The 11,769-nt window shown below is 41.7% G+C and overlaps 1 protein-coding gene across 1 annotated transcript in view; it reads right to left on the reverse strand.

Annotated features, from left to right (window-relative positions):
- Positions 1–1,023: 1,023 nt before the first annotated feature.
- atosa (atos homolog A) overlaps positions 1,024–11,769 on the reverse strand; it is a 33,919-nt gene continuing 23,173 nt past the window's right edge. The window contains exons 2-12 of the mRNA XM_005748890.1: positions 11,493–11,677; positions 9,116–9,312; positions 7,876–8,001; positions 5,758–7,639; positions 5,410–5,535; positions 4,770–4,858; positions 3,639–3,735; positions 3,188–3,346; positions 2,999–3,067; positions 2,398–2,597; positions 1,024–2,267 (exon numbers count right to left, since the gene is read on the reverse strand). Of these exons, the coding sequence (XP_005748947.1) occupies positions 2,114–2,267; positions 2,398–2,597; positions 2,999–3,067; positions 3,188–3,346; positions 3,639–3,735; positions 4,770–4,858; positions 5,410–5,535; positions 5,758–7,639; positions 7,876–8,001; positions 9,116–9,312; positions 11,493–11,677 (3,284 nt within the window). The 3' untranslated portion in view covers positions 1,024–2,113. The remainder of the gene's footprint in view (positions 2,268–2,397; positions 2,598–2,998; positions 3,068–3,187; positions 3,347–3,638; positions 3,736–4,769; positions 4,859–5,409; positions 5,536–5,757; positions 7,640–7,875; positions 8,002–9,115; positions 9,313–11,492; positions 11,678–11,769) is intronic.

Raw genomic sequence — 11,769 nt, forward strand, 5'->3', positions numbered from 1 at the left:
ATAGATATCTATACATGTCCCTATAAGCTGCACGCACGCAGCTTATAGGCAACATTGCTCTTAACATCAAGTTTTCACAGATGCCATTCACAATTTCCTTTCCTCTTTCTCAGACACACACTGAAGGACAACAGACCACAGGCCTAGACCCTGACAGTGCCCAACAGGTGTGTGTCAGATACAATACAAGCCCCCAGTTTCTTAATAAAAAATATGAAAAATTATGTAATTTTCTAAATAAAGTCCTCCAATATAGGAAACTATTCAGTTGGTTTGATTTTCAAAATAAAAGCCCTGGAAACAGTATAAAAGTTGATCAGGATTCTCTAAAATTTAACTTTTTCAGAAAAGAAAAAGTTGGTTAAGTTTAGCCTATTCTCAGTTTTAGAAATTGAGAGACTGATAAAAAAAAAAACCCTGAAATATCTGAAATGCATTTGGGGTGTATGGTAACAAAGACTCACTGTTTTGAACTGGAGAAAAACAAAACGAAACAAATTTCTGTAATTACATAAAGCAATTTAACTTGTGTTTAAACTTTCACTTACACCTCAGATATACCGTTTTTACTCTCATTGTGATTAAAATGGTTCATGTGCATATACTTTTACTGATTACAGCCTAATATATAAGGAATGCTTGTGACTCATCCCAAAGAGTGCGCTATGCTGTCTGTGTTTGAAAAACATCAACAATGTACTAAAAACAAGGGCTGTCAGTAACAGATCTCAACACATGTATTTATAGTGTTGTTTTGCACCAGGATGAGTCAGTGACTACTGGCCAATGTTTAAAAAAAAAAAAAAATGTGTGGGGGTGTGACAGCTGAAAATCAGCTATCACACCCCACACATCATTCTTGCCATTCCCACGTTCTCTTATGCACCTTTTATCTTGCATTTAGCAGAAAACCAGTTACTGTTTGCACATAAAGACGGAGGTGAGCATCAAGACACATCAAAAGGCAGAACAGGAAACATGGTGTGAGAATTAAAACCACAAAGAGACACAGCAGATTCCAAATTGCTTTAGAAGATATATAGATATATTTTTTCAGATTTGAATATTAATGTCAAAAATACATACTATGATATACAGTTTGCACTACATCATCTTAGCATGGCAGACGTCACAAGTAATAACTGAAATATTTAAATATTAAATAAACCGATGGTAAGTAAACTGAAAGTGAATGTGTAAACACTAAACTAAGGTTATTCTTTCTATTGCAACACTTCCAATAAAGTGGTTTTGTAACAGTACAAAAGTATTAGAATATTTCTATTTTCTGTTTCATTTCCAGTTACATTGAGAAAAAAAAATCCACAGTGCACTTCTGATGTTCTGCTGTGATGCTTTCACGTAAGTCTATCTTGATTGCTCGTTCGACTGGTTTTTTTTTTTTTGTTGTTGCTGTTTTTTTTCTTCTTTCAGTGGTCCATGGTATATGTTGCATCGCAGTTTGCCATAGGGTTCTTCATCTATATGCACAACCTCTGCTCCGAGCTCAGGAATCACAGAGAGAAAACTGAGTACACGTTCAGCTGGGTCAATCTAATCTTGAAAAATTTAAAATCGGAATCGTTTATTATTAAAAGGCCATCACATTCAATTAGAAACAAATTATTTCTTATTTCACACTCAATAGGTCCAATTAACATTTCGATTTAACGCCTCGACTCTTTTCAAATAAATTTTTTGTCTAACTTTATGTGTGTCTACTCTCCTGCAAGACGCTGGAGGGGATACACACAATAGAAGGTAAGCATGTTACCCATGAAATCTGTTAAACACATATTGACCAGGAGTACAACATTAGAAATACATCCTAAAACCGAAACTTTTGACTCAGCCACTCTGCTCCAAAGCTGTAAGCTTAACAGAGAACAAGCTTTTATTTCTGATGAGTCTCCTAGGATCTCAGCTTGCTGCCCCCTTTGCCAGTTTTGGATGACAGGGGATGAAACATAAGTTTGTGGAGACAGACCATGAGAGGCTTTTGACTCTGGGTCTCTTTTCAAATGGACTAACGGTCTGAGTCTGTCGCTGGCATCAAGTTGTGACTAATGTTTCAGTAGTGGCCTGCCAGGTGGAGGAGGGAGGGCTTCAGGCCTCAGCAGCGGGAAGAGTACGGCGGGTCAACAGGGGACTCTGTGAAGGACTGGAGCTCGTAGGCAGCACCGCTGTCCACCTCCATGGACTTCCTGGAAAACAGCAGACGGATGTCCCTATGGAGGTAGATCTTCCCAGACTTAGAGCTCTGGAACCTGGTAGAGGTTGGGAGAGGGAGAAAAGCATGAAATGACAGGCCAAAAGCATGAAAATGGGAGTATAAACATGGGTGCTGCTGGATATGCTCCACTTTGAGTGTTCAGACAAGAATAGCAGCCATCTCACCTCAGGTGAATGAGGTAGCGCAAGGTTCGTCCCTGGCCCAGGGCGAGGGGTTTCCTGCTGGTCTGATTGTTTGTGTCACGACGGACGGGAACAGAGAAGGTCCTCTGGCGTAAGAAGGTCTGGTGTCCAGCTGGCATGGCTCGTAGGTCGTACATCACAACAAACATCTTTACCACTGTCTTGTTAGGGTTGAATAAGGTCTGAGGGGTTTAACCGGAGAGCATGGCAGGGTTAAAACCATTTTAAAGTCAGGCTTTGTAATAAGTTTTAACACTGTCTTTCATTTAACTGTAGCAAATTTTTTTTTTTACACTTTACATGCTGTGATCAAGATACATAATATGACTATTCCTCTATACCTACAATCCCAACAATGTAATCCGAGTATTAAGGAGATAAGAGCTTTCTGCACTATAAATGAAACAAAACACAGCCTTGAACAGGTCCCTGTATGTTTAATGATGCAGTTTCCTCTACATCCACAAGGAGTCTCCATTCACTTTTGTTACTTCCTGTAATCTGCTCTTTGTTCTCAGCCACGCTGTGATGTAGCTATATTTTGAAAACATGTCTACTGTCAACTGTGAAAGAAAATCCTCACCACTTGAATGGTTCCTGATGGAGGTACACGATAGCCCCTTTTTCCCAGGGACTCCAGGTTTATCACACCCTGCCAGAAAACACATGGCAATCAAAAACAGGCAAACAGAAGTAACACACATGAGCTAATATGGTTTTATCTCTAGGCTTAGGGGGCTTTATTATTACTTTATAGAAAAAGAAATTTTACCATATATGGTGAGGGAGCGTTGTCATCAGAGACACTATAGAATGACACATCTGCAGGTAAGGTAAGGTGACTGGGGCAGAAGGATCCGCTGGCGCCGACCTCTGCTGTGAAACCCTCCACGGTCCCTAAAGGCTCCAGGCGGTAGTTCAGCACACACTCCTAATGGGACATAAGTTCAGCTTTAAAAATGTCACTCTTACTTTTCTACAGGTTGACACAGTTTTGGTTTTCACTTGAAAGTTTTAAAATCAGGACTTGTTAGACCATGTTTCACAGCTATGTTTTCATTTTTCTTTAAAAAAAAAGTACAACCTGCAGTATGGTGGTTGCTCAAGGTTAAATCCCTTTGAGAATGTGACAGTTTAGGGATCCAAAAAGGAGAATCGGACTTGAGCTAATGTCAAAAACGATAGCTGAAGAGAACAGATGATTCTGTGTTTGTGTGTTATACCTCAAAGTTTCCCAGCAGGCTGAGACTGGCAGGTGGAGCACTAGCACTGAACAGCTGCTGTGACTCATCAGTGTACCCCTCTCTCTTTAGACACACCCTGTAGTAAAAAAACACATGCTGGATCAACACGTTTTTAAATGTGTTATGTAAATGCCTAAAGGTATTTACATGGCACATTTCTAGTGTGCCTTAATAGATATGCGTCTCAGGTGAGCTAAAATTATCTCAAACCGGCTTCCATCTGTGTATAAACACGAGTGGCAACTTGAAATGTTGGTTACTCTGAAATCCTAATTCATTTGAAGTGCAAATAAAGTGTTCAGGCCCACAGGTCACAATGTAGAAACTTTACATATGACTCTTTCAATCAACCATATGTTTTTGGCAAAATATAAACAAATAATATCATATAGTGCCTTTTACCAACCAGAGCAAAACAGCTCTTTTAAACAGCTAAAATGACCTTTCACCCCCAAATACCAAACTCTTCAAACATCTGCTGTACAAAAAAGCAGCACTGAGCTTCCACCCACATTTGCTGTGTGTAGGCAGAGCCATGAATCTCTGTGTATATAAAGCCAGTTCAGTGCTGTCTGCCATTTTGAGCTGCGTGTGTGCATTTCTAGATGCAGTCACAGTACAGCAGAGCTTCAGCAGGTGGCACTGTGAGAGGAAAAGTCAGCAGAACGGGGCTGACCCAGCTTTAGCCCGCTGTGAAGCTGCTATGGTCTCAACTTTTCTCACACAGCCTGATTTATGCAACTGTTTATCTGAGGCTTTTGTATCCAAGGGTTCGGGTGTGATTAGGATCTGAATCTTCTGTACTTTACAATATAAGCTGTATAATAAACAAAATACCTCCATCTTCAAGTTTTTCTCGATATTTGTTACATATAATAAAAGCTGTGAGCCTGGAAAGTGAGCGAAACATGTAGGTTTTAAAAATCATGATGAAAAGTATGAGTAACTAGATCCAGATGGTACTGTAATCATCAGATAATGTGGGAGGTAACTGTAAGACAAAAGACTGCATTGTAACTAGTCAAAGCGCCCAAAACTTAGTTTCTTGTACAAAATGAGTTGGAAACTAGTAACTATAGTAACACAGATCCCAGGTGAGAAAATGTATACCTTTTCCCAGAGGCCCAAGGCAAACCCTTACAGCCAGCCACAGAGGTGTCCAGGTCAAAGTATCCTGTTTGACTTTTCCTCTGAGGAACCTGTAGCAGACACACAGGACACCATCAACACATATTTTTATTTATTTATATTTTTTATAGAGAGAGTGTCATGACCTGCATGTGTCAGCTTGCTGCTGGTGAGACTTAAGTGTGTGTGTGTGTGTGTGTTTACAGTATGTGTAAAAGTGATCAGAAGAAACTGTGATGATGAAACTTGTGACTTGTGAGATGCTGATGAGTCATTTAGCTTACGTATCGCCACGTGTGCACATCAACGCTGAAAAACTACTCAGTAGCCCAGCAGCCCAAAAAAAAGCTATCCTAATCATCAACATTTAAAGTACTGTAGTATATTCATTGGTGAAGCACTGTGAGTAATGCTTCAACAAGAGGTGGTGAGCATGGTGTTATGACAAAGACTTGCATGGACTCTGACAGTGACTATTAAAGCATAGCTAAAACATTAGGTAAGCCTGCATCTGACTCAAGTGTCTTTTCCGCAGATGTTCAATTTTGAAGCTGAGAACTGTTTCAGTTAGAAGACATGAAGCTACTGTACATGAATGTGTGTGTGCTTGTGTGTTACTTACAGGGCTGGAGAGCAGAGGCAGGCCAGTGCAGGGGTGGAAGGCCTTGGTTGCTGTAGCGTCTAATGAGTGGCGATTCTGTTTCTTCCAGCTGTTGCAGGGACGCAGAGGGGAGGGACTCTGAGTACGCTGGGAGTATAGAGAGAATACATTAAAACAGCTTGCAAGTGGACAAGTGAACTTACATCATCTTCCTACCCCAGCTGAACTTAGAATAAAGCATGTTACTCTGTTACCTTTTTTTTGTCTTACATATAAAACTGTGATTAGCACAGGTGTGATACATTATTGATGACTAAAAAGGGTATCACACATACTGGACAATGCTCATTAGAGAAAGAATTGTCTTACGAGAACAGTAGAAGGTGGAGTCATATCTAGACTTGATGTGCTGGAGCATCCAGAATCTGAGGGTGCCTGGTTCTCATCCTGGAGGGTCGGGGCCTGGGCAGGTTTGCAGTTTTGCATCTGCATTTGCATCTGGGATTGAGCTTGAGGCTTGCTGTGGTCGTGGCTTCTGTTACAGTTCATGTTTGGGCTGGCGTAGTCGCAAGTCCAGTTCGAAATCTGGGCTTGCCAGGAGCGGTTTTCAATGAGGGGGGAGGCAGGGGGGGATTCATGGCTGCTGGGTGTCCTGACTCTGAGCTTTTCCTTTGGAGGAGTTCGTAAACGCTGACCAGCCTGTGCATGGGACTGGCCTCTGAATGAGGGTTCTTCAAGTGTAGACTGAGCACCATTTTGGGCCCGGGGAGAATGGCATTCGGAACCCCGATCAACTCGGGGCTTGTCTGTGCAAACAGGCGTGTGTGTGGCAGCGGTGTGCGTGCTGCCTCTGTGAGGTTCGTGGCTAGGTATGTGGCCGTTGGTGTAGCCGTTGGTGGCAGTGTGTGGGGCATGTGGGATGTGTGTGGTGTGCGAGTATGTGCGGACTGTGTGTGTCACTGTTGTTGTGTGAGTATGGTGCAGAGGGCTGCCGCTTCTGCTGTGCCGGGGGGACAGAGAGGGGACAGACAGTCTCTCCTGGATGAGCCTAGTAATGTCTTGAACTGCTTGGGCAATCAGAGAGCTGTCTGTATCCCTCTCCCTGTCTTTCTCCTTCTCTCTGTCTGACTCCTTCTCCCCATTCCTCTCCTCTTCTCGGTCTCTTGTCTCAGTCATTTTTAGCCTCCTGCAGGCTGCAGGTTTAGGGGAGGAGCTTTCCCATTTCCCGAAAGAAGTGTCAGTCACAGGTGTGTTAAACGGGGTGGGCCACACATGTCCCACAGACTCATAGGGCGGTACCTCAAGCTCTTTGGTCTTACTGGCAGTTATATCATCATGGTTACTGCCCCACATGGCTTTGGGAGGGTTGTCAGAAGCAAAAAGGCCGGGAGGGAGTGGGGGTGCTGTGGGGTCACAAAAGTTGAGCCTCTGTGCAATACGGGCAATAACTTCCTGTCTCTCCTGCAGCAGGGAACCAATCAGTGGGTTTGTCTCAGGTGCAGCAGGCCTCGGGGAGGGGCAGCGGGGTGGCTCGGCCATGGAAAAATTCTTAAAAGCTCTCAGAGGCTCGGGGAGTGCACTCTTTGACCTCTCGTTGTTGTTGCTGGTACAAGAACCATAGTCTTCTACCTGTGTGGGTTCAGATGAACCATTGAGAGCTGAGTACAGCCACTTCCCTGCTTTACTTGTAGGGAGTGGGGAGGGGGAGTGGGAGCGGGATGGCGTGGGGGAGTGAGAGGGCCTGTGGAAGAGTGGGGAGCCCTGACGTTGGGGGGCGTTGCCCTGTGGGAGCTCTCCGTTCTGATACGAGTGATTTTCACCAGGCTCTTGGCTCTTCTTGCTGTATGGATGTGGCACAGATGTGTGAGGAAGGCTGTTAATGGGGATGTTGTTGATGGGGAGATTGGGAATGGGTAAACCATTGAGGAGAAGGCTGGACATTGAGTTGGAGCTCTTGCTGTACGTATTAGAGTTGTTGAGGAGGTTGTCCTTACTGGGGTCCTGGTTCTTTTTGAGGGTGGGCAGGCCACCATGGCTGTTAAGGTTTGGGTTGAGGCTGGGAGTCTTACTGTAAAGCGGAGGAAGGCCGGTATGGATGCTGCAGGCTAGGGTGGGATAGGTGGGCTGTCTGGGGAGCGACTGGACACGGACCTGCAGTGCAACACTCTGGGAAACATTGGGGACTGGGAATATGTGCTCTGAAGGTGGTTGGGAAAACTGCCACACCAACTCTTCATCAGCAGCACTGATCCTATTAAATGGAAAAATCCTGATTCAATAAACAGGGTCCCGTTAACTGTTAAGTTTAAAAGAACGTTCTGGGCTGTAATAACATTTTAGCTATACACACAAACCTTACACATGTGTATATAAATGTGCAACTAACATAACTTTCGCTTTAGTGTGGAACTAGCACTAGTGTGGAAGCTTGACTGAACAGTCTTCAGCTCATCACTGTTAAAGTCTTCAGTGAGTGTTACATCTGACCTGTACAGGATGTTTCTGGGGACGATGCCATGTGAGGCACTGAGCCAGGCGCTGAGCTGGGAGAAGAAGACGTAAGAACGAACAGCCAACAGCAGGGTCTTCTCTTCAATGAAACGGTCGCCGCTTCTAGAAAAAAAGAGAAAAAAAATGGTGGAAGTGTGCCAGTGTGTCAGGTTAATGAGAAAACGATGTGTATTTTTTTAATCTTTCACAGTGTTCCTTGTTCCTACACATGTGAGAAGGAAAGTAGGCCAATATGTCAGACTAATTAACTCCCTGAGTACCGCACCAGTTATATATATTTTTTATTATTCATTTTTTGGATTTTTGACCATTGTTTTATTTTCTAGTTCTTTTAAAGCTTTTAACTGTGCTTTGTTTTTCTGTCCTTTTGGGGTTTTTTTGTTTTTTAACTAACGATTTTTCAAATTTTTGTTGTTGTTGGTGGAGGTTTTCCTTGTCCCCCAAATATAAAATAAAATGCCGTTTTTATGCAGCAGTTTTGTAAAACACATGATGTCATACTAAGACGACTGTTATGCCCCATGTTTGGTCCATGTGCAACAAGTCTGCTGGTAAACAAGCACATGTTAATTATACTTAGAGACCCAACACACCATGTACATCCTTTCAAGTTTAGCAGCTGCAGTGACCCTTACAGACGTGTTATAAGTTTCTGCTGTTGTCCATTTGGCTCAGAGTGATGTCAGTTTTATCATCAGACTGTGAGCGTGAGGCTCTGTCCAGTCAAGTTAAAAAACGTTTGTAGCAAGATTATTGATATCATTTCCCTATCATTAAGGCATGAATAGCTCTGACAGTAATAACAATTTTGTATTCCATAAATCAAGTGCTTTTTCAGCTAGTCTCAACAAGATCAAACAGGGCTGAGAGCCAGTAAACAAGTTATGTTTGTGTTGTTTTTCTTCTTTGAAAAATCTGACTATTCTAGTAGCCCGAGCAAATAGTGTCTTGAACACTGTCAAATCTATTTTCTTTTTTTAGAAAAACCTGCCTGCACAACAACTTCTTTGTGCTTAAGATGATTCTTCATCAGCAAAACCGAACATTAAAGTAAGCAGAGAGATAATGCTTCTTGTATAGTAAAAGAGGACAGTGTACGTTACGAAAAATAACAAAATAGACATTTACTTGCATTCCCCATCTTTAAAATGGTGTGTGTGTGTGTGTGTGTGTGTGTGTGTGTGTGTGTGTGTGTGTGTGTGTGTGTGTGTCATACTGTCTAGGAACAGCCTGCAAGGTCCATCTCTCCAACAGCAGAGCATCTTGTTTGATGACCGGGTCACTGATGAGATCACTTGGGGGGCACTCATCGCCATAGCAACAGTCTGGAAGGAGCATGACCTCGATCATAATGGGTATGTTGTTCCTCCAAAGTAGGATCACCTCAGAACGGGTACGCCTCGCCTGCCGACACTAGGCACACACACACACACACACACATCCGTGGACAAAGGTGAGCGGTTAGTGTTCATTAGTGAATGTCAACACCAAAGTTAGGGGCACAGCAGGTAGAGAGTAAATATTGCTATTAACCTCTGAGTTAAAAAAAAGAAGAAGATATTTTTATCCAGCACGGCAGTCCAGTGACAGAGGGATATACTGTAGACTCAATTTATTAGCTAACAGCCTAACACAGCAGTTCGTTACAAAGTTACAACGCTGTTGCCAAAGTAGAAATAAAAATTTATTACAGAGCTTCATTATCTTTACTAATGCATCAGTACAGTGTGTATACCATCAAATCAGAGCAGCTTAGGTACCACTCACTGAAACATCCTGTTAACATGTTACACTTCATTCTGAATATGTAATTTTTTATGATAGCAGTTTTCTTTTGCTTTTATTGCACGAGGACTGTTACCTAGTCTTACGTAATACGTTATTTTTCAACTGTCAGGAGTTAACAACATACAACAACAACTGAATGTGTTTAAATATTATTGTTTTGTTTTTTATAAATGCACAACTAAAAGAATAAATTCAGCTGACAGTTAATTCTTAACAGGTCACCTGTTATGCTTTGAAATTATGTGTATATCTTTTTATTGTTGGTGTTTTTGAATGAAGTCAGCATACCGCATTCTTTACATTATTGGGTGCTCCTCTGTCATTGAGCTTAAACCCACAACACTGCAAAAAACATTATTATTTATTTATGTTTTAAACACAACTTTTGAGACAGCAGACTCAGTTCCCGCACATCTCCACTTTCCAATTTATCTTTGTTTGTTTGTCTGTCTTGGGTTATTATGTTGAGATGTTAAAACTATAAGATTAATGCGCAACTAATGGATACGACAATCTATACCTGAAGCGCTCAAAACGTCAGCTGTGGATTGGTATGACAAAATTTAAAAGGAATTCAGGGCAGTACACCAGATAAACTGGATGAACTGGTATACCCCCCAGCCTCAGGAAAGTCAACTTTTAGTTTACATAACAAAGACTACATGAGTAACTGTGTACATTGACATTGCTTAAAGCAAGAAAAAATTCTGTGCCTGAAGGGGGACTGGAAGGTCATCCCACAGAAGGTTATCAGCGTTTTGTGCCTTTTACACCTCAATTCCTGATAAAATGTTGACTAAAGTGATGGATGGTGCAGGTTGTTAAAATTGAGGTGGATCTATCATTTGGCTACACGTAACATGGAGATTGGCTCTGTATCGATCTGTTAACCATTTCAGAAAGACAAGAACGCAATATAATTGTATTAAATGTGATCCCCCTTATGTTTACATGTAAGGTTGATCCAAACTGCAGATAAATGCATGAAGTCACACTCTACTCACTCAGAAACATTAAATTATAATGTATAGTTTTTAGACCTTAAAAATTTTATTTTTATATATATATATATATATATACATACATACATATATATACATATATATACATATATATACACACACACATACACTTTTAACACAGATTTTCTAACTGGAATTTTATATTGTAGGTCAAGCTTTTTAACCAGTTGTTTAAAGCAACGCTCTTCGACCGTGTAACCACAGCACTAATTTCCATCCACCCTTTGCATTTCCGGTCAGATGGACTCTAACTGCCGTGTGCTGCAGCTCTCAGTAGAGTCACTTGTTTACATTTGGGTAGCATATCACCAGTTGTACTTAATGGTTTGTTGTTTCCACGCTTAGTGGGAACAGTTTTCTTGTACATTTTGCAAAGCATTGCGGTTGGTTGAAGTAGTTCTCTTTTTAGGTACTAAATCATCATCTGAGGGTGATGCACAGCTCTCAGACATGCCCGGGCTTGTTTGATAATTCTGTCCATAGCATGACTATAGTAATAATATCTCCACATGGAATTTTTAATCATGTAAAAATCTGTAGCGCTATCAGCGCAGGTGATATGACATGAAACAGCCCTCGAGGCCACGTAACTACCACTAACTGCTGACCCACAGCGAACCAAATTAGGCCTATTTTACAAATACAAAACATAGGGCTCCTTTCAATATGTACATGCAGCCATATTCTTAATGTGGAATAGTTTAAAAAAACACAAGCCTTTAAATGTAGGGTACAGTACCAGATAACTTTATGCCTTGCCTGGATGTATGAAATAAATCTTACCTGGGGTAGTTTGTCGCTGCATTCATGCTTGTGAAGAGGAGGCATGGCTGACTGGGCTGGCGGACAATGTAGCCCCTCAGTCCTGCCTTTCACAGAATACTCTGGTGTCCTTCCCTCTGTGATGAGTAAGGTCAGGAACACCAGGAACTCCTCCGCATCGTACTCAAAAAACTCCTCTGTTGCATCTGGACAAGACAAAGAAACAAAGGGTCAGCAGTAGCTATATGACCAGTGCACATTCAAACAAACAAATAATAATAATTAAAAAAAAAAAAAA

The sequence above is a fragment of the Pundamilia nyererei genome, unplaced genomic scaffold (genome assembly GCF_000239375.1).
Source record: "Pundamilia nyererei isolate P.nyererei 1_Seehausen unplaced genomic scaffold, PunNye1.0 scaffold00233, whole genome shotgun sequence".
NCBI classification, from domain to species: domain Eukaryota; kingdom Metazoa; phylum Chordata; class Actinopteri; order Cichliformes; family Cichlidae; genus Pundamilia; species Pundamilia nyererei.